The sequence below is a fragment of the Globicephala melas genome, chromosome X (assembly GCF_963455315.2).
Source record: "Globicephala melas chromosome X, mGloMel1.2, whole genome shotgun sequence".
Taxonomy (NCBI): Eukaryota; Metazoa; Chordata; class Mammalia; order Artiodactyla; family Delphinidae; genus Globicephala; species Globicephala melas.
In genome coordinates this window covers 40,236,590-40,259,137 of record NC_083335.1, presented here as the reverse complement: position 1 = coordinate 40,259,137, position 22,548 = coordinate 40,236,590, and the positions used below count along the sequence as shown (strand labels likewise).

Below are 22,548 nucleotides of genomic sequence, written 5' to 3'. Positions count from 1 at the left end.
ACACCTACACTGCTGGTAAAAGTGCATGAAATTATATATATAAGTGTACACAAGTGTTCTAACACACAAATGAGTGCATGTAAAATGGCGAAACTGTGGTAAGCTCAGTGGATTGTACCAATGTCCATTTCTTAGTTTCGACGCTGTACTACAAGGTGTTATCACTAGGAGAAGGTGAGTGATGGGTATACATGACCTCTCTACACATTTTTTTGCAACTTTTGGTAAATCAATAATTATTTCAAAATAAAATAGTTAAAAAAACACTGGAGTTGTGGGGAAAATACTCTTAGGTACAGAACCTAAGAACCTAATAAATATGTTAACACAGTTTTAGACCTGTTAAATAATTAAGAAATCCATAATTAATGGAGTAAATATGGTACTTTACTTGCTAAATACGTTATATTTGTTTATAGAAGTGAACATCAGAACGGTCGCAACTTGTGAATACTGAAGTGGTGGGGAGAAGGTTATCGGGAGGCAAAGCTTGGATTTTAGGGTTGTCCAGGAATGGAGTCCTTACTCTATAATTTTCAAGCACTGTGTAGGTCGGATATAAATGCTAGAGACTGCCAGGGATGATGTGGGAGATGGGACCTTTTGGTCCTGGCCCCACTAACTCATGGTTGGGTCAAGGGAAGAGCAATCCAAGACACACAATATACAATGTGCAATGTTACTCTTTAATATAAAGATAAACAAGGATCATGCGTTGGAAAAATAAAAAACAATGGGCAGGCCTACACGGTAAACTTCGGCTTCCTGATTAGCTGGACTGCAAGCTTAGTCATGGATATGGCTTCAGTTAAGAGAAGAGAGGTGACAAATATGATGAGGATGAAAATGACATCTAAAGGCTCATTTGCAGAGTTTTGTTCTCAAGATCCCAGGTCAGTGGATGAGGGTCACATGTGGAATTTTGCCCGTGGACTGAAGAAAGTAAAGAGAAAGAATTGGGATGTCAGCAGAGCCAGCAGCCATGAGTGTCAACCCCAGGGCACCTGACTTCTGTCCACCTTCACCTTCCTGAAAGCCTAGAGGTCTATTTCTTCTTATCTCTGAATTCTCAGAATTCACTTTTTGATGAGTAAAGAAATTTTTAGTTCTGGTATAGTCTAGTCATTGTACTGAAAGCACCTCTAGTGGGGGAGGATAGATGACCTCCCTTAGGACCAAACTGGAGACACTTGACCACACAACTTCACTGCTACATCTATGCTACAAGAGCAAGCCTTCAAGTTTACCAACATTTATGTACTAGAATGAGCAGATGCCACTGCATGTAATGCTGAAAAAGAGGCGAAAAGTTAAATGCCTATCAATAATAGCTTATGGCTTCCTGGAATTCAATTGTTTAATATATTGATCTTAGAAAGAATAATGTAGCGTCACATATACTGAGAAGAAACTATGCTGGCACTAATAATAAAAGAAGTTTCAAAACAGTATATAAGATAGGATACCTGTATTTTATAATACATGGAAATGTATTAGTATGAAATTAGGGTATTTCTCACAAGTAAACGTTTGTAAGAAAAAATAGATTTAAAATAATTACCTGAAAATTCCCATTAATCACTCCTCTACTCCTCCCAGCTCCCTCCTATCCCCATGCAACCCCAGCACTCACTTCTGAGAACACTAGAGGTTCATCCCAGATGGGGTGGGGAATGCCTGCATGATGTCCTGCTGCTGCTGGGAGAGGGGTGCATGGAGCTTGAGGTGGGTATAGGCAGTGGGATGGAGAACACACTCTGGGTCTCACTGGGGTCGGCATCCCTCACAAACAGCTCGTCATTCACGATGCACAGACTGAAGGAAAAATGGGCCCTCAGACAACTGGTGGATGCACACCCACACCCCCAAAACTGACTCTGCTCCCACTGGCACTCAGCAACCAGATTCCTTCCACGTCCCTCCTGTGTCTGTCTCCCAGGTTCCTTGACTGGTACCTCTGCCCCTCCCCACAGAGCCCACCTTTGGAGAGACTGTCTACTACTTTCACTTGATTTATAGGTTCATCCCCAACCCAGGGGCAATTTCGCATTTACCCTTTACCACAGTGCAAGGGGTGGACAGTCTGATCCCCATTCTCAGAAGAAGACACTGAGTCACACAGAGGTCATGGGAATTGACCAAGGTCACACAGCGAGTGAGTGTTGGGTCAAGGAGTGAACGCATAGGCCGATTCCAGAGCCCACGCTCTTCCTAACCACTAGGCTACACTGCTCCTGGGATCTCCCTGCTGGCTTTCCACAATACTGAGTAAACCTAAGGTCTTTGCCACCACATTCCCACGCCCCTGAGCCCAGGCGGGGATGGGCATTCACGCCCACCACAGGGCTCTCACCTGCAGTCGTGGGCAGGGGTAGCAATGAAGGTCCGGGTGAAAGCATGCACACAGCCCTGAGAACTTCCTTCCACTTCAACAGCAAACAAACAACAGTACCCCTTACAGCTGCACGTGCTGTACACGCTCACACAGCGGTCCCCAGTCAGGGTGTGACTGGACACTCATGCTGAGAGGGCAGTTGTTCACGGGGGCCAGGGTGTTGGGTATGGGGAGGACAACTATAGGAGCAGTCTGCACCCAGTGACAGGGTCCCTGACGACCACTGCCCAAGTTCACGGGGATGCATTTTTCACAGCCGCCCAGGAGGTGGATACTACTACCCCATTTTGCAAATGAGGAAACTGAGAGGTTCAGTAATGGCCCAAGTTCTCAGAGTAAGGATCTGGGATGAGAGCCACCAAAATCCACAGCCTGTGTCCCCAACGCCCAGGGTGTGCAGGGCAGACAGGCATGGACACAGCTCAGACCTGGGTTGTCTGTGGGAAGCCTGAGGGCAGGAGAACACAGTGGGGAAGGGGAGGGGAGAGGAGGGGAGGGGAGGGGAGGGAACAGAAGGGAATACAAGGGGAGGGAAGGGAAGGGAAGGGGAAAGAAAGCGAAGGGAAGGGAAGGGGTCAGGGACGCTGGGTGGTTCTGGGTGTGAGCCTGGCCAGGGGGAGGCAGCAGTGGGGCATCTGCGCTGGGGGTCTACACACACTCACCTTCCTTGAACACCCCACTGACGGAGAAGCAGAGCATCGTTTCCTGAAAGGGAAGAGCCCAGGCGCCCAGTCACCACCTCCACCTCCCACCCACCTGCAGCTTCCTGGGCCCACGCGAGGGAGGAAGCAGGCGCTCACCGTCTGGAACCACGTGTCCACCACGAAGGAGCTGAAGGCATGCTGAGTCTTGGGCAACACACAGAGAGTGTGCACAATGACACGTTTTGTGTGCTTCAGCAGCTGGACCCGCAGGTCTGTGAGGGGAGGGGAAGCGAGCGAAGGTCAGGGGCTGCCACGCCCTGGGCCCTATGATTGACCCCTTCACCGCCCTTTCCCACCCAGTCTTCCCATGACACACTCACAGGGGTCCTTGAGTTTCTTCATATTCCTGCTGTCCTTGAAATACTCGCACAAGCTGCTTCTAGGAGACAAAGAGCAACAGTGGGTGGTGGGTGTTTGCAGGAGCTGCCTGTGTCTGCTGGGTGGCCACACGGACCGGGAGCAGAGGCTGTACTGTCATACTCACGGGGCTGGGTCCTCGGGGTGGAAGGGAATCGTCAGGGAGAAGCAGGCCTCCTCGTGATAAGCACCCGCGAGAACCTGTCTGTCTCCATAGTCATAGATCAAGTAGTACCTGAGGGGGAGCAATGAGGACAGTCTATCTCTGTGGTCTGGACCTCAAATGAGACTTGAAAACTCCCCTGAGCAGACCTGTGCTCAGGTGGCCTCACCTGTCCTAGACCTGCCCCCCTTGCTCAGCTTCCCAGAGATACTTACTGCTTCAGGAATTGCAGGACTAGGCTCTTCAGCTCATCAGATCCAAAGTAGCTTCCCTGGAATCAAAACAGTCCTCAGGACCATGGCTGACACCCCCTTCTCAGGCACCACTTCAAACCCGGCTTGATCCTCCGTCCTCACCTTGCAGCTTGGTAAGCGCTTGCAGGCTTCAAAACCACACTTAGCCAGTGGGGATGTCTCCTGGTCATCCTGGGGAAGAGAAGAGGATGTCAGCAGTGCAGACCAGGAGGTGGTGCTAGATGATCAGGGAAAAGGATGGGCCCAGGAGGGTGAGGGTCAGAGGTCAGGTGTGAAAGGGCCCTGGAAATTCCATGGGCAGGACTACAGTTTGGATCATCACCGTGGATTCCCCAAAGCCTATGAAGAATGTGCTTGAAGAAGATCCAGAGCGTTTGTCAGGTTCCCACAGGGACTGTACCATCCCCCTCCACCCAGGACTTTGAAGGGTCAGTTTCAAAACTGTAACTGGGGCAAGACCTAATGGGGTTCAGAGTAGTATGTGGGTGCTGTCAGTGCCAGTTAGAGGAGTCAGTGAACAAGGAATACACTTTACCAAGGTTAGTAACTTGGGGAACAATTCCAGAATGGAGCTGCCAAAATCAAGACAGAACAGAAAAGTCAGTGAAACTGTGGCGGTGACCCTCTTCCTCATGGGAGCAAGTGCACCGACACCACAGCGTCCCAGGCTTCCAGGGCCCTGAACATGTCCCCCATCGACTGACACAGAGGGAGGGCAGGCCCTCCCTCCCTCCCCGCCTCCCTCCCTCCCTTCCTCTCCTTCCCCTGGGTAGCTCCCCCGCAGACTGCCTGGACTCTCTTCTCCAGTGCCACAGGGACCAGCATTTCAAACCCATGTTGCAGGGCTTCCTTCCCCTCCCTTCCTGCCTCCAGAGCCCCACTGAAGGCTGTGGAGAGAAGAGGGAATGGGGTGTGTGCCCGAGGCTCTGCTACCTCACTGGCGGTCCAGCACTCTGCCAAGACCTGGACCAAGACCTGGACTTCCCCCTTGGATGGCCCAGGGTGCTGGGGCAGGGAGGTGAGTGAGGTGGGGCTCAGGGAGGGAGATGGAGGGGGATGAAGACAGAAAGGGAGTGAAGGTACGAGGGGATAGATGAGAGAGACATATGGGCCTAGACACAAGGGAGAGAGAGAAAACAAAGGGAAGGGAAAGAAGCTTTCCCGTGGTGGGGGTAAGGGAAGAAGAGAGGAGAAAGGGGAAATGGCGCCCCATTTGCAGCTCTTCACCTGCCCCAGAATGGCTCAGACACAGCACGTAAGAATGTAAAATATGCACATGTTGGGCTGGGGGCCCACTGGGTGCTGGTTGAAACTTTGGCAGCTTTGTGATGCAGAGAGGAGAGCATAGGGCCTGTAGTCCTCCCTGAGGTCCACGTCAGCTGCCCCTTGCAAACGGGCACTTTCGGGAGTAGCTCAGGCTGCCACCGGGTAACAGAGGATGCATCTGACCTTATGTTGGTTGACATATCAGGGAAGGTGGTGCACAGGGGGTTTCTGTCTGCACACATCCCTTCTGGCTCCAGCCGCTCACCCTTGTCCATCTCCCCTGCAGACTCCACCTGTGATTATGAGGAGGAACCACATGGGCCAGAGAAACAGAGCCAGGATGGCCGTGCACCCCTAGTCGCTTCCTTTTCCTACAAATCCATTTCCCTTCCTCTGTCACCACCACATGCGCCTTCCCACTTTCCCTTCAAAGACGGATCTGGGTACCACACCTCACCTCAGTGTTGGAGAGGTTCAAGTTCTTGGTGTTGGAAGCATTCGGCATAGTGTTGGACAGGCTGTGCAGCTGGTAGGGTTTCTTATTGCTCAGGTCCAAGGCCAAAAGCTATGATGAGGAAAGAGTTAGAGTGAGGACCCCAGCAGGGGACACCTGAGACAAATCTGCCTCTTCTACCTAATCTCTCCCACCATCACCACCTGCCCCAACATTGGGTCTAAGGTCCTCACCTTGGGCGTATTCCCTGGATGGATCTGCAGGGAGGCGGCCACGCCAGTTCTAGGGTTTCGTGCCATTCCAGTATCACGGGTCATCAAGTCTCCAGGAAGACAGAAGGAGGGAAACGGGGACTGAGAGGCTCCTGGCTGGTACAGCTCCAGCACCAACCCCTCCCCGAGTTACCATTCCTGAGTATCCCTTCCAGCTAGACCCCTCTGCCCTCACCTGCTCTACAATTACTGCTGTAGCCATACCAGGGTCAGAGCGGACTCTCTGGATGTCAAGAGATTGCTGGGAGGCATCATATTGTTCCTTCACGGGCAGCTGCAGAGTTAGGGATGGGGTTCAGGGGCTCTGAGTCTGAGGTGGTGATCGGGGGCAATAGGTGGGTCTGGCTGTGAGTGCACAGGTTGTGTTGAGTCTGCATTACCTTTATCTGCTCCACCTTTTCTGACCTCAGCTCCTTCAGCACAGAGTGGGGTGCATCACAGGGATCAACAAAGATAGATATCTGTTGAGAACACAAGAGGGGCTGGGTAAGCTCCAGGAAATCTGAGCCCTGGGATCAAGCAAGACCATGCCCCTGTCCTGCCCTCTTGCCCCCAGCTAGCCCTGCTCATGCCCTTGATACATACCCTTTCATTAGCCTCATTGTAAATCTTGCCGTTGACATTCTTCAGTGCGAAGGCAATGTTGGCATTCTCAACGAAGAACTGGGCCTGCATTTTCTCATAGTGAAACTGTAGGGAGAGTGACAAGAGAAGCACAGTATGAGACCAGAGCCATTTCTCATCTGGGCCTGCCATCTACCCCGTTTCCTCTCATCGGCCTCAATGTCCTCTCTTACTTCGACTGGGGTGAAGGGGACACTGCATTGCTTCTGAATCAAATTCAGCAGCCACTTCTCATCATATTTAATACCGAAGGGAATCTAGGAGCCAAAGAAATAATTGGGGAAAGAAAAGTGATACAATGGAATCCAAGGTTAAGATAAGACCCAGCTGTGTCTTGCTTTAGGACCTTTTTCAGGCTTTAGGTACTTTCTTAAGATAGGACAATATCTGTTATCGCTAACTTTTACACCAGACAAGGACTTCCTAAATACCCTTTCTTTCCATTTAAATACTTTTCCTGAAATAATCGACTTCATATCTTTCACATGTGCTTACTTTTATAAAGTTCTAAGAGATCCTACCTAAGGCAGACTTGGCCCGCCCCTCTGGCGAGGACCCCAGAGACTCAACCTCCTCCCGCACTCAGCTTGAGCCAAACTGTGTCTTCTGGTGTGGAGTTGCTCCATCTCCTTGGCAGTAGTTTCCTCCTTTGCTTTTAGACAGCCTCTCCCATGCTCCCTGCAGTCAGTCTGCTCCCTTTATATTGCTTCTCTGAACCTGCCCTCACATGATCTAGGAAGTTAACTCCTAGGAATAACAAGACAGATTACCAACTCCACTGCCACGAGAGGAAAAGTTCCCAGCATCTCTACACGCGCCCAACATGACTCTCTCTGTCATCTTCTTCTACATGTTAGGTCCATTTAGCCAGCACACTCACTCTGATCTTGAACCAGCTCCCCAAGGTCTCATCCTGCCTGCTTCTCTCCATTCTTCTCTCTGGAGGCTTTTGCTCTGTCTCCTTGCTAACATGGGTTTCGTCTTGTTCCTGAAAATTGCCTCTCCGATGACAGGATGGAATGGCATAGGGAGCACTGTGGGGAAGTGGAGAGAAGAATGTGGTCCGTATAGTCTTGGGAAGTCTTCCCTACATTTTCGCCAATGATAGCAGAGCTACAATAAAGACTGCTCAACCGTTAACCTGATCCCATCATTCCTCACTCTTCCAGGTTAGAGAGAAGAATGACATATTTAACTACAAGGTTTTGTTTTTCACTGGTTGATACTGGTCAGCCATGCTGCCTCGTCACTTACTATCTTGCTTGGATGTCCACGTGAGCATCACTTCTTAGTGATTCTCTATATTGCTGCTGCTGGGAAGTGGCCTGTTGAGACCAATAGTTGTGTCTCCTTCGGTAAATACCCCGGCATCTTGCTTTTCTTTGTAAAGTGTTCACTTGATCAATGTTCTCTGAAATTGAGAACAACACATCAATGGGCCCAGTACCAGAAGAATTCCTGGGAAAGTTCTCATGGCTAATGAAGAAATATCACTGGCTTTATAATCTAAAGAGAAATGTATCACAGTGCTAAAAAAGGCTTAGAAACTTCACTGTGTTTCTGCTTCTCAGGAAATGAGAGGTGGGCAGCATTCACAGCCAAGAAGAAAACAAGCTCAGAGGAAAGGATCTGGACCCAGGGTTTAGTCTGTGATGTTAGTCCCTGCTCTGCTTGGATCCGGTTATGTGACCTGGGACAAGTGGCTTTTCATCTCTAAGTCTCTCTTCTCTGCCCGGCTCTTGGGACACAATAAAACCTACCCTGAAATCTACCCTGGTGTGATGGTTCAAGGGTCAAAGGTGACCTCCCTGCCTGACAGAAGAATTAGACATATGAAGGATAGGTCCGATGAAAAGATCCAGAATGGAGCCTGGAGAGACATAACATGGAGAATACCAAAAGCGAGGGGGAGATAATTAAAGGAGATGCAGTGAACATACCTAACACATGGTTAATGTGAGTCCCGGAAAGAACGGGAGGGAAGAGTGGAGAAGTGGTATTTGAAGAGATCTTGGTTGAGAAGTTTCCAAAAGTAACAAGATATCAACTCAGTGTAACAGTATTATTGTAATAGGAGATAAAGTATGCTTTAAGGAAAAACAGTCCTAAAATATGCATTCATTTCATCATCATGTAAGAAAAACTCGGAAAATATGTGACCAGAAGACTCAAACTCAAAGAAATGTTACAGGCTCTTCTTTGGGCAGAAGAAATATCCTCCCAGGTGGAGGCACATAGATACAGGAAAGAAAGACTAATGACATTTGTGAATACGTAGGCAAATTTAAATGAGTGTTGACTATATAACACAATGATAGTAATTTCTTCTGGGGATTTAAATACAGAGAGAAGGAAAATGCATGACAATAAATTTGGAGGGTATATGGAATCAAAGTGTCTCAAGGTCCCCTAATTGTCTGAGGAGTTTTAAAGAACTAATTAACTAACATTAGACTGAAACGGCAAAAATGTACATTGTAATCTGAAGGGTAAACACTACAAGAATGGCAAAAGAATGTTTACCTAGCCACATGAGGTAACAATTTAATAGTTATAAAATGTTAATCATTTCAAAGGAGAGGAAAGGCAAAAGAACTGAGAAGGGGCAAAAATAAACATACAGTAAGATAGTATATATAAACCAAATTACATCTACTTTTACATTAAAAATTTCAGATTAGTATTCCAAACAGAAAGACAGCTATTATCAGACTGGACAAGAAACCTTCCATCAAATGCTCCTGAAAAGAGACACATGCAAATTTTAATCATCTAGAAAAGTTGAAAATAAAAAAAATGGCAAAATGTATACCTTTTCCACAGTAACCTACAGAAAGCTTGTATAACCCTATTAGTAAAAGAAAAGGTACACTTTAAAGAAAAAAGCATCACTAGAGAAAGAAGGAGATTTCTTTGTGATAACAGGTTCAATGCAATAAGGAGATATTAATATAAAATTCTAAATTTGTATGCATGTCTTAAAATAGAGCCAAAATATGCAAAGCAAAATCTAACAGAAATAGAGCATGGTCAAATTCACAGTCACAGTGGGAAATTTTAACACAGCTCACTGAGTGATGCACAAAATGGCAGACAAAAACTCAGCTAGAGGGAGAAGGTTTCAAAATGTTACTTAAGTTAACAAATGTATTTAATTGACATAGAACAATGCACATAACAACTACTCATCGAACATTCCAGAATAGATCATATGCTGGGCAACAAAGCAAGCCTCAGTAAGCTTCTATGGACTAATACAATTTACCCTGACTAGTTAATGTAATAGTCAGCGGTAATGGTGGGTTTTCTGCCCCTCCCCCACCTCGTATAAATCCAAGGGATATTAGTTTACACAATCCCACGCCCACCTAGGTGACCCTCCCTACTCTCCAAATCCTAGACCTGAGAAGATCACATGACTTGTGCCTTTTTCTCAGCCAGGGGAAATAATTCACCTCAGCCATGGCCATTTCCATAAGAGGGGAGGTTTTCCACATGGAATCAGGACGGGTGTGTCAGAGCCCACCTGGCCCATTTCCTCAAGAGAGTGGGAAATAGTGAGCCTGAGCCCTCTGCATGCCTTCTCTAAAGGGGGGGTCAGCTTGTTGGGGGTCCTGTGGGTTGGGGTTAGGGAGGGAACCCAGAACCCCTCCTGCCCTGTGGGGATCTGAGGACAAGGTCTCATGCTGACCAACTCACCCATGGGGTGGCCTGAAGGCAGTGATCTGTCACCACCCTCCTCACAGGCTGCTCGTGAAGAGAATCTGTGGGTCTGGAGCTGGAGGTTTGGAGAATATCAGGAAGGGCTTCTGAAGAAGGAGAGTGCAAGCCCCAAACCACTTTGTCAGAGCCACACAAACAAGATGGAGTCCTAACAGGAAGTCCCTTCCCCAAGGGCACAGAGGAGGAGAGCCCTGGGGGCCAGAGGAGACTTAACTTCCTGTAATTACTGCCCCCTGAGTTTGCTACCAGCCTAACACCCAGGGCACTCTCTCCAACTGTACCACCCTTGCAGAGGAGGCCATCTGGAATCAGGAGGCTTAGGGGACCTTGATACTTCTGGTTACAAACACAGGGAGCTCTGTATGCCAGACTCTGGATCAGCTACACTACATTGTGTTCCTTCATTCTGCAAACCCAGATAACTCTGTATGCCAGCTGTAGGCCAGACTCTGTACTTGCTACATTGCCTCTGTTCTTTCATGAATTCCTCACAAGGGGACTCTGATATCAGAATCACCAACTTTCCAAGGTTGCTGAGGCTTACTGAGGTGCTGGAGCTTGTCTAGGGTCATTCAGATGCTACCTGGGGAAACAGAGACTGAAATTGAGCTCCACGGAATGGAAGATGACTTCTCCAAGCACAGATTTACTAAGTTATTGCTGTAGTGTGGGAGATTTTCTTAAGTTAGTACAAAGTAACAGAATTTTCTGAAAATAGTCAAATGGCTGGAATTAACCTCAGCCCACCTCAGAGAGATAATACCAAAAAACAAACAAAAAAAAAATACAAGAACCAAACAACAAAGAACAGACCTGAAAACTATAATCGAAATAGCAAGCAGAGTTTTGTGGGTCACTGTAATGACAGTAAAAGAAAACAAATCATGTATTTTCCTTTAAAAAAAAAAAATGTCCTCAATGTAGATAGATACTCCTAGTGGTCAGAGCCGGAATTGTAGCTCTGAAAGTTCCAGACCAGAGAGGTTTCAAGGCAGAGGGAAGGAGAGAGGAGATTGGGCTCCAGTGCATCAGTTAGACATTTCTGGAATTTTCCACTACTTTCTGGAATTTTCCACACCATGTCCACAATCCCTTCCTGGATCTCTATGCCCTGAGAAAAGTCCAGCCACTGAGAGAGGTGAAGAAAAATCTGCACATAAGTGTGTGAACATTTGGGGGTAAAAGAAGTGTAAGACAGAAATGCACATACCACACAGATAAACTGTCAAGTCAAAAATTGAAATTTTGGGGCTTCCCTGGTGGCGCAGTGGTTGAGAGTCCGCCTGCCGATGCAGGGGACACGGGTTCGTGCCCCGGTCCGGGAAGATCCCACATGCCGCGGAGCGGCTGGGCCCGTGAGCCATGGCTGCTGAGCCTGCGTGTCCGGAGCCTGTGCTCCGCAACGGGAGAGGCCACACCAGTGAGAGGCCCGCATACTGCAAAAAAAAAAAAAAAATTGAAATTCTTTATTTTTTATGAAACAGTGTCATGTGAACTCTTTGATAACATGGTAAATATATGTGAACTTTTTTGTTAGTTGCTTATTCGATATTTTCGAGTGTTCCTCTCAACAAATTAGCCTAATCACAAAATATTAAACATTAAAAATGTATACTTAGAAAATAAAATCATTCTGCACCTTCCATCTACATGATCCCCTCGCCCTGACTCACAAATACCCAAGATATCCAATGTAAGAGGATTGGTGCACATTTTCCAGATGTGTTTCCCTTTAGGTGATGTGAATACCTGACTTAAAGCATTTGTGTAGTTATGTAGTTCTATACATATTCTTTTTAAAGTTTGCAATTACATAAGTAATTTTATGCAAATTCATTTTTTCACTTATTATGACATCTTCAGATTTTCATTTCCGCAGTTAATAGTTTGTCATCTTTCCAGAGGTTATTGGAGAAGCATTTTGCTTCTTAGGCGAATTATTTGCAATTTTTTGTCCCTTTCTCTACTGATTAACAGAAATCATTTTGGTTCTTGCACATGAGTACAAAATCTGTAATAATGTTTGAAATGTTGTCTCCCAAATTTCCAGGCTTTTAGTTTTTTTCTTTTGACAGTACAGAAATTGCTTTAATTTTCATGGATTTTTTTACTTTAAAATAATGCAGCTACGACAGAAAAGAAAATGAGAAATACATAGGGTAGCATCAAATACTAGTCCACTGGGAATTCTAGCCCACTGGGAATTCTAGATTCAAAGCCTTGAGGGTGGGCTTCCCTGGTGGCGCAGTGGTTGAGAGTCCGCCTGCCGATGCAGGGGACACGGGTTCGTGCCCCGGTCCAGGAAGATCCCACATGCCGTGGAGCGGCTGGGCCCGTGAGCCATGGCCGCTGAGCCTGCGCGTCCGGAGCCTGTGCTCCCCAACGGGAGTGGCCACAACAGTGAGAGGCCCGCGTACCGCAAAAAAAAAAGAGAAGACATACAGATGGCAAAGAGCAAATGACAGTATCACCTCACACCAGTCAGAATGGCCATCATCAAAAAATCTACAAACAAGGCTTCCCTGGTGGTGCAGTGGTTGAGAGTCCGCCTGCTGATGCAGGGGACATGGGTTCGTGCCCCGGTCCGGGAAGATCCCACATGCCGCGGAGCGGCTGGGCCCGTGAGCCATGGCCGCTGAGCCTGCGTGTCTGGAGCCTGTGCTCCGCAACGGGAGAGGCCACAACAGTGAGAGGCCTGCGTACCGAAAAAAAAAAAAAAATCCTTGAGAGTTTCAGGGCACAATGGAAAAGGGCTTTAGACCAAAATATTTGAACATATGTTTGCTTACAGGAGATACCATGTAAAGTGCTTCTGGCCTAAAATAATTCTGTAAGTCATCATTTTGTGGCAAACGAAGATTTTGTGGCAAATGAAGCATTAAGGGCAGCCCACGTACATTAAAACTAGTGGCAAAAACATTTCTTCTGCCTCTCCCTCCCATGGAGGGGATCTCATGGAGGGGATCATTTTCTCCCCTCCATGGAGGTTAACTTTCCTCTGCTTCTACCTGGGCCCCACATGCCCAGCACACCCGCCCCCAGACAGTTCAATCCCTGTGGCACACCAGGCTTAAGGGAGGGTATTTTATCTCCATCATGAACTTCCAAGACCAAGACATGGGTGAGAGGGTTGTTTGAGTACCCTATCTGCGTGGCATTGACACCAGGGGAATTCAAAACTGCATATGTGACCCAAAAAACCTTTTATCTGTTACAAATTTATTTGAGAAATTGAAGGGAAGTTAGAAAAAGAAAACCTTGTCAATCCCAAACAAACATGTCACATAGAAAGGAATGCAAATTATAGGAAAAATATTTTATAGGCAAATGTTTAATATTCTCGTACATAAATAAATCTGATTAGTAGTAAGAGTGTCTTTCAAAGTCTATCGAAAAAAATTAAGTAAGATCTATACATCACAAACATATAAAGATTAAACAAGTAAAAAAACAATTACAAAAATATGTAAGTGTGTACATATATTTACATATGCACATAAACATACATAACATGAGGAAAAGTGTATACATACTGTGAGAAAAATTTGGAAGAATACATATATCATGTAAACCTGTTTATATAGTACTGTACACAGAGAAATATATCTGGGGAATATAAACTAAACTATCAAGGATGTACATCTTGCTCTGTAACAAGATGAAAATAATATAGAAAAATATTTTCTCTAATACACATTCTTGCACTTCATTAGTTTATAAAGATAGCAGTTTGAAATCAGAAAAATAACTGATGTAAAATTTTATAGCATAGTAGTACATACCTGGTTGGGAATTTCACTACAAAAATAATAGGTGTGTGGATTAACGGTATATTTCTACATCTATATGCTTTTTCACATTACTTTTGTCTCTCAATTACACACATATAGGTTGCCCATCATAGTTGGGAGGGAGAGGCAGAAGAAATGTTTTTGCCACTAGTTTTAATGTACGTGGGCTACCCTTAATGCTTCATTTGCCACAAAATCTTCCAGAAATGTCACTCTGAATGAGAACTGGCTCCCTCCATCCTTCCAAAGATTCCTGCTGAGTGATGTCTAAGCTGCAATTCTAGACACGTGGACCATGGACAACAAAATGTGGTTACTTAAGTCAAAGGGATTGAAAATGGAGCCAGGAGGCTAGTAAGGAAGTAGGACTTACATATTTCTACCCCCAAATGCAACATAAACCTTTGACCTGGCCAACCTGAGACCGACTGGAACTTGTTTTCGTTATTCCCTGGAGACCAGAGCATGGCGACCAATCTGGTGCCTCAAGTGACTGAATGCCTGCCAGCACCAATCATAGTTCTGTAAAGATAACCTATATAACTTCTCTGGAATGTCTTTATATGTCACCTTTATAAACTCTTGCCATTTTTGTTTCCCTATGAGCACATTTGAGTTGCTACTCAAATCGGTGCCTCACAAATTATAATTCATAAGACCCTAAGTAAAAGCTATTTTTCTTATCTGCAGCCTTCTGCATTTCTTGGTTGACAATATGTTCACCAGTTATCATGGACCGCCAATTTCTGAATTTCCTCCAGTGGAAAATTTGGGAAGAGGAAAGAAAAATTTATTAAAAGTTGCTTGCATAGTGAGTGGTGGAAGAACACGTAAAATAAAATCATACTCAAATTGTTTTACCTAACGACTTTCTTCTTCTCTATGGTTTCACAGATAGAAATCATAGTAATAATATAGGACTCCTCTTAGAGGGCTGGTGGTCAGTAAAGGCCTGAGGTGGGAGCAAGGAGGGCAGAAGGGGTTCAGGTACTTTCTACAACTGTCCTGTTAAGTTTCACAAAGTTTCTCCCAGCGTGACAAACTTCTGGGTAAGGGATTTGCACTCTGGATTTTCCAAATGGATGAACCAGGTTACAGGGTATTTCCTTCCTGTTTTATCTGGCTAGTCTCCACCCTCTCCTCTTCTGCTGGCTAAAGCCTCCTTAGGCTCAGATCTCAGCTTAAACTTCACTTCACGTGAGAAGTCTCAGACATACCCTACTGGTGTGATTACCACGAGGCATCTAGTAACTCCACCACCTTTACCATCTCCAGACACATGTTTCATGTGAAAGGGGACCAAAGACTGTGAGCTCACAATGTTTCATAGGCTGTAGCATCACACAGTGGACTTAAGATGCTGAAATTTTCAAATATCTTGTCTGAAGAGTTGCCTCAGATTCTCTCTGCCACTTTTGAGAGGGATGCTGGGGACACAGGTCAGTTCAGCAACGGAAATGCAGAGTTCTTCCACAGACAGCAATTGGAACGTGCAGTTCAGAGAAGCTGAGGAGGCTGTGGATTGATGCTCCTTCCTCTACAAGAGCCCATGAGAGTACTACAACGAGAGGCTGTGATTTTTAGCAGGCATAGTTTTGCATGGCAAAGACCAAATGAACCTTCCAGAGGTAAAATTCCAGGTTTGAAAGTTTCTGAATAATTTGCTGCATGGAATACTCTTAAATATATTTCAAAACATTTAAATGAATTTGGAAAATAGTAAAAGAAAAATTAAGGAAGGAAGCAAAACGTTCCATTAACCCAGGATGAGTTATCATCATTTTTATATTCTCATTAATTATGTGCATAATAGGACACTGGCTTATCTTTTAATCTACACATAACACTTAATCCTTTTGACATGACTACAAACTCCATATTGTGACTCATTCTTTACTGATAAGGAAACCGAGCCTCAGATTTCAGGCCTGGCTGAGACTAAGGCACTTTTGTGACCTTCACTGTCTTGTGATTTCAATAAATCCTGACAAGGACACTATGAGGGGAAGAATCCTCACTCCCGGGATGGGGAACCTGAGGTTTGGGACCTTAATGTCCCACACTGCCCCATGTCATGCTCCTACTCATTGGCTGATTCCAGACTGGAACCCACGTCTTCTGAACCCGAGGCCTTTACTCTTCCTACTGATTCACTCAGCCTTGCCTCAATTATAGATACGGGTATACTTTGGAAATATTGTGAGCTTGGTTGCAGACCACAGCAACATAGCAAATATTGCAATAAAGTGAATCAAACAAGTGCTTTGGTTTCCCATTTCTTATAAAAGTTATGGTTACACTATACTGTAGACTATTAAGTGTACAATAGCATGAAGTCTAAAAAACAATGTACATACCTTAATTAAAAAATACTTTATTGCTGAAAGTTGCTACCAATCATCTGAAACTTCAGTGAGCCATAATCTTTTTGCTGTTGGAGGGTCTTGTGTCAGTTTTGATGGCTGCTGACTGATTAGGGTGGTGGTGGTTGAACGTTGGGGTGGCTGTGGCAGTTTCTTAAGATGAGACAACAGTGAAGTGTGCTGCATCAATGGACTCTCCTTGGCAGAAACGATTTCTATGCACTGTTGTTTGAAAGCATTTTACCCACAGTAGAACTTCTTTCAAAATTGGGGTCTGCTAAATAGACATTTCTCCAAAGAAGATAGACAGATTGCCAACAAACACACGAAAGGATGCTCAACATCACTAATCATTAGAGAAATGCAAATCCAAACTACAATGAGGTATCACCTCACACCAGTCAGAATGGCCATCATCAAACAATCTACAAACACTAAATGCTGGAGAGGGTGTGGAGGAAAGGGAACCCTCTTGCACTGTTGGTGGGAATGTAAATTGATACAGTCACTATGGAGAACAGTATGGACGTTCTTTAAGAAACTAAAAATAGAGCTACCATACGACCCAGCAATCCCACTACTGGGCATATACCCTGAGAAAACCATAGTTCAAAAAGAGTCATGGACCACAGTGTTCATTGCAGCTCTATTTACAATAGCCAGGACATGGAAGCAACCTAGGTGTCCATCGACTGATGAATGGATAAAGTAGATGTGGCACATATATACAATGGAATATTTACCCAGCCATAAAAAGAAACGAAATTGAGTTATTTGTAGTGAGGTGAATGGACCTAGAGTCTGTCCTACAGAGTGAAGTAAGTCAGAAAGAGAAAAACAAACACCGTATGCTAACACATATATATGGAATCTAAAAGAAAAAAAAAAAAGGTCATGAAGAACCTAGGGGCAGGACAGGAATAAAGACGCAGACGTGGAGAATGGACTTGAGGACACGGGGAGGGGGAAGGGTAAGCTGGGCCGAAGTGAGAGAGTGGTATGGACATATATACACTCCCAAATGTAAGATAGATAGCTAGTGGGAAGCAGCCGCATAGCACAGGGAGATCAGCTCGGTGCTTTTGTCCACCAGGAGGGCTGGGATAGGGAGGGTGGGAGGGAGATGCACGTGGGAGGAGATATGGGGATATATGTATATGTATAGCTGATTCACTGTTACACAGCAGAAACTAACACACCATTGTAAAGCAATTATACTCCAATAAACATGTTTAAAAAAAAATTGGGTCTGTCCTCTCAAAGCCTGCCACTTTTTTTATCAACTAAGTTTATGTAATATTCTAAATCCTTTGTTGTCATTTCAACAATCTTCACAGCATCTTCACCAGGGGTAGATTCCACCTCAAGAAACCACTTTCTTCGCTCATCCATAAGAAACAGCTCCTCGTCGGTTAAAGTTTCATCATGAGATTGCAGCAATTCAATCACGTATTCAGGCTCCTCTTCTAATTCTAATTCTCTTGCTCTTTCCACCACATCTGCAGTTACTTCTTCCACTAAAGTCCTGCATCCCTCAAAGTCATCCATCAACTTCTTTCAAACTCCTGTTAATGTGGATATTTTGACATCTTTCAATGAACCAGTAATGTTCTTAATGACATCTAGAATGGTCAATCCTTTCCAGAAGATTCTCAATTTACTTTGCCCAGATCCATCAAAGGAATCACTGTCTATGGCAGCTATAGCCTTATGAAATGTATTTCTTAAATAACAATACATGAGGGTTAAAACTACTCCTTGATCTATGAGTTGCAGCATGGATGTAATTTTAGCAGGCATGAAAACATTAGTCTCACTATACCTCTACATCAGAACTCTTGGGTGAGCATGTGAGTTGTCTATGAGCAGTAATATTTTGAAATAATTCTTTATTTTTCTGATCAGTAGGTCCCCAACAGTGGACATAAAATATTCAGTAAACCATGTTGTAAACAGATGTGCGGTCATTCAGTCTTTGTTGCTCCATTTATAGAGCACAGAGTAGATTTAGCATAATTCTTAAGGGCCCTAGGATTTTAAGAATGGTAAATGAGCGTTGACTTCTATTTAAAGTCACCAGCTGAATTAGCCCATTACAAGAGAGCCAGCCTGTCCTTTGAAGCTTTGAAGCCAGGCATTGACGTCTCCTCTCCAGCTATGAAAGTCCTAGATGGCATCCTCTTCCAATATAAGGCTGTTTTGTCTACATGGAAAATCTGTTGTTTAGTGTAGGCACCTTCATTAATTATCTTAGCTAGATCTTCTGGATAACTTGCTGCAGCTTTTACATCAGCACTTGCTGCTGTACCTCACACTTTGATGTTATGGAGATGGCTCCTTTCCCTAAACCTCATGAACCAACCTATTCTAGCTTGAAACTTTTCTTCTGCAGCTTCCTCACCTCTCTCAGCCTTCATAGAATTGCAGAGAATTAAAGCCTCACTCTGGATTAGGCTTTGGTTTAAGGGAATGTTGTGACTGTTTTCATCTTCTCTCCTGAGTACTAAAACTCTCCCCACATCCGCAATAAGGTTGGTTTCCTTTCTTGTCCTTTGTGTGTTCACTGGAGTAGCACTTTTAATTTCCCTCAAGAAGTTTTCATTTTAATTCACAATTTGACTAACTGTGTGGTACAAAAGGCCTAGTTTTTGCCCTGTCTTGCCTTTTGACATGCCTTCCTCGCTAAGCTTAATCATTTCTCTTTGTGGAACTTATACTTTGAAGGGGAAGAGGGAGAGAGAGAGAAGGACAGAGAGACACCTGTGTCTGCATAAGGATTAGGGGCCCTAAGAGGGTTTTGTTGTTGTTGTTGTTGTTGAATCTTCAACGCCATGAAGTTTGAGCAAGTTTAAAATTTAATATGAAGGAGCAATCTCATCTCAGATTTAACCCTTGAATTTTCCTACATGTTCATTTCCTTATCTTCTTACCTTCTTATTTCACAATAGAGTTAATGAAACACTTTCAATAAACAGGATGGTTTATAATATAAATTTTTAGTTATTAATAGTTAAAGAATGGACAATTGTGTCCAACAACGCTAGTACTTCTTGGATTTTTGCCTCTCAGGGAGGCAGCGGGTGGCTGAAATTCTGGGGTGACATGATCTGAGGACTCCTGTCCTGGTGGCTGTGGGTCGGATTCAGAATTTTCCTATAAACGTATTAACATGCGCAGCAGTCCAGGAGCAGCAGTTAGGCAAACACTACAGCTTGCTGCCCTGGTGCCATCTCTCACTGAGCTCACCAGGTGAGTCAAAGGCAAGCCTGTCTTCCCAGCGTGGGGAACTGGGTTAGGGTCTGCTCAGAGGCACGATGTTGGGCAGCTCTTAGGAGCTTCTGAGTCTCCCAAGAAGCTAGAGATCCTTCTGTCTTTAAAACTTTGAACTCAAGGCATACCAGAGAGAGATTTGCTTCCTTCATAAAGATATCTATATGCTCATTAGGAGAAACAATGAAAAACACCTTTCCACAGTGCCTGCCTTAGCCCTAAGGCTCAGCCAGCCCCTGCTACTGAGTGTTGACTTTTTTAAAGAGCCTTTGAAGTTCTACAGTATGCCATATACTTTGGGCAGGTTTTCTCATTCACCCCTCAGGACAGCTCTGTGACACAGGTATTGTGAGTCCCCTGTCACAGATGCCCAAGCTCAGGCTGACAGAGCCTAGGTCACCTGTCCAGTAAGTGGCAGGACGGGATGAGGCTCCTGCCCTCACCCGCCCTAGAGGACACAGAGCAGCCTCCCTTTTAGAAGATGGGCTTCCAGGGCTGGAGAAATGGTCGGATCACATTCCCTGCTATTGTGGCCCCGCGGGTACTCACTCAGCAACCCTTCTGGGTGAGGAAGATGACAGATGTCAGGTGGCATCATATCCACCTCCATTTTTGTTCTTTTTAAGTGAAAAAGCGTGTATTTGGAAAGAGTAAAATATGAAACTGTTTACTATGATAGCAGCTCTATTCGGAGAATTTCTATTTATGTTGAAGCAGTTCCATCTGCTGTTGACTGCAAATCTATGTCGCGTGCACTGATTTATCTCTTCCCTCATTAATGTCTGCTGATGTACTTTGTGGACTCTACAGAGGGTTCCTACCAGCGAACACGTGTTAACCTCCATAACCCTACAGGCTGTACAGGCTGCCTAGTCCTTGTCTCACACACTCTGTCATCCCCTGTCAGGACACAGAACACTACTGTGCAGGCTGCCCACACCACCACCCAAAGCCCCATCCTCTCTCAGTCACCTCCTTCCTGCCCTTTGCCTGCCCACCAACTGACAAGTTTCGCTGCTGCCACTTGGTGTTCCATCGTGTGCAAGCTCTGGAGTATATGCTTTCACAATCTTCATTTACACCTACCAGTGTTTTCAGACAGAATTAGAATCATTCTGTACATATATTCATAGGCTGAATGTTAAGGGAAGGTACTGTATTTTTCGTTGCTGTTTGAATAAACTTATTTGTAAGAAATTTGCAAATGGCGGTTCTTTAGTGCCGCCTGGTGACAGAAGCCTGAACTGCAACTCGAACATTGCAGGACAGGAAAGTGGGAGGGAGGGGCTGTGGCAAAAAGCCACAACAAAGAGCCTTTTGGAAGTCTGGGTGTAAAGCGGGGAATTCCTTGGGTACAGCTATACTAATTGCCTTTTTCTGGACATTGCATATAGATAGAATCATATACTATGCGGTCTTTTGCATATTTGGCTTCCTTCACTTGGCATAATGTTTTCAATGTTCATCTATGTTATGGCATGTATCAGTACTTCATTCCTTTTTATTACCAAATAGTACACCACATTTTATTTACCCATTCTTTAATTGGTGGACATTTGGATTGTTTCCACTTTTGGCTGCTGTGAATAATGATGCTACATACATTTGTGTGCAGGTTTTTATGTAAAAATATGTTGTCATTGCTCTTAGCTGTGTACCTAGGAGTGGAATTGCTGGGTCATATGGTGACTCTCTGTTTAACCATCTGAGGAACTGCCACACTGTTTTCATGACCCTGACAGTCTTGAGGAGTACAGGCATAGCGTCTTATTTTTCTTGTGATTAGCCTGTGGTTGTGGGTTTTGAGAAAGAATACCACAGAGTTGAAGTGCCCTTCCCGTCACATCATATCTGGGAGGACATGGTACACACGTGACATCACTGGGTCACTGGAGATGTCGACCTTCATCAGTGGGTTAAGGTGCTGTTTGCCCAGTTTCTCCAGTGTACAGTAACTGTTTTCCATTTTCCTCCTCTGTTCTTCAGAAGTGAGTCACTAAGTCTGCCCTACTCTCAGAGGTGGAAGGCAGATTTCAGGTTCACTTCACAGAGGCAGGCTATCACCATGTATTATTTGGAATTGTTTGATAAACACAGTTACTCTCATCACCCATTTCTTTATTAATTCAAACATTTATTGATATCCACATGGATTGATGTATATGGATTCTGTACGTTGTTTTTTTTTTCTTACTTAATGGATACATCCCAAAAGAAAGTCAAGCATCATAATTTCTACAATGCAGTAAGAGAATTTTGACTTATCAGTCAGGAAACAGCAAAAGAGTTCCCTATACCTACCAATATATTGTCCAAATATGGTATATCACACAGTGCTTTCAGACAATATATTTTCATGGCAGAGCCTGGAACAACAATATAATTTCAGACAATTTTATTCCATACTTGGTAATCCCTTGAGAAAGAAACAGATAAAACAAAGGTTATTGAAGTGACCATAAAAATAATTATTGCTAACTTTCACTTAACATATTTGCAAAATCCATTTCAATGAAGTAAAATTATGAGATATGTCCGAGAAAATGTGTGCGTCATTTGAAAGCCAATTGTCAAAAGCACAGCCTTCATGTTATCTAACTCTAACTCCATGGAAGGTATGTTACAGCTTGAACTTTTCGGTAACTGATTGCCCTGTAATGTAATTCCTTGTCTGTACCCAAGTATTTGAATTCTGCCCTGTGGAAGGGAAATCCTTTCCTCTTGAGGAAATACCTATCTGTCTCTATTTGAAAAATTATTTCCACATTCTGGATCTACAGTATAAGTGTGACAAGTAAGTGGTGGTTGAATTGGCAAGTGTAATGTCAGTGGAAGCGTCGGGGAACACAGCCCTGTTAGATGAGGGATGAAGACAGAGTTGGGAGGGAGGTGCAGGGAGATGTGAACTGAGT

General features: G+C 44.6%; 1 protein-coding gene across 1 annotated transcript; it reads right to left on the bottom strand.

Moving 5' to 3' along the window:
* Window positions 1-908: 908 nt before the first annotated feature.
* Window positions 909-21,994, bottom strand: LOC115850089 (nuclear RNA export factor 3-like). Its single transcript, XM_060292573.1, has 21 exons — window positions 21,938-21,994; window positions 11,423-11,648; window positions 7,744-7,900; window positions 7,370-7,523; window positions 6,663-6,746; window positions 6,451-6,555; window positions 6,246-6,326; window positions 6,070-6,139; window positions 5,827-5,915; window positions 5,597-5,704; window positions 5,323-5,432; window positions 4,409-4,445; window positions 3,976-4,044; window positions 3,835-3,890; window positions 3,584-3,691; window positions 3,420-3,478; window positions 3,196-3,311; window positions 3,058-3,100; window positions 2,354-2,426; window positions 1,659-1,815; window positions 909-935 (listed from the first exon to the last, which is right to left on the bottom strand). Exons 1-21 carry the CDS (start codon window positions 21,992-21,994, stop codon window positions 909-911), a joined length of 1,986 nt encoding a protein of 661 aa, XP_060148556.1.
* Between the last annotated feature and the right edge of the window lie 554 nt (window positions 21,995-22,548).

Coding starts and splice junctions, on each gene's coding strand:
- LOC115850089 (XM_060292573.1), bottom strand. CDS start 21,994: ATGAAAATATATTGTCTGAAAGCACTGTGTGATATACCATATTTGGAC. Junction 11,649..21,937: donor CATATTTGGACAATATATTG/GTAGGTATAGGG, acceptor TTTTTTTTGCAG/TATGCGGGCCTCTCACTGGT. Junction 3,891..3,975: donor AGCGCTTACCAAGCTGCAAG/GTGAGGACGGAG, acceptor TTTTGATTCCAG/GGAAGCTACTTTGGATCTGA.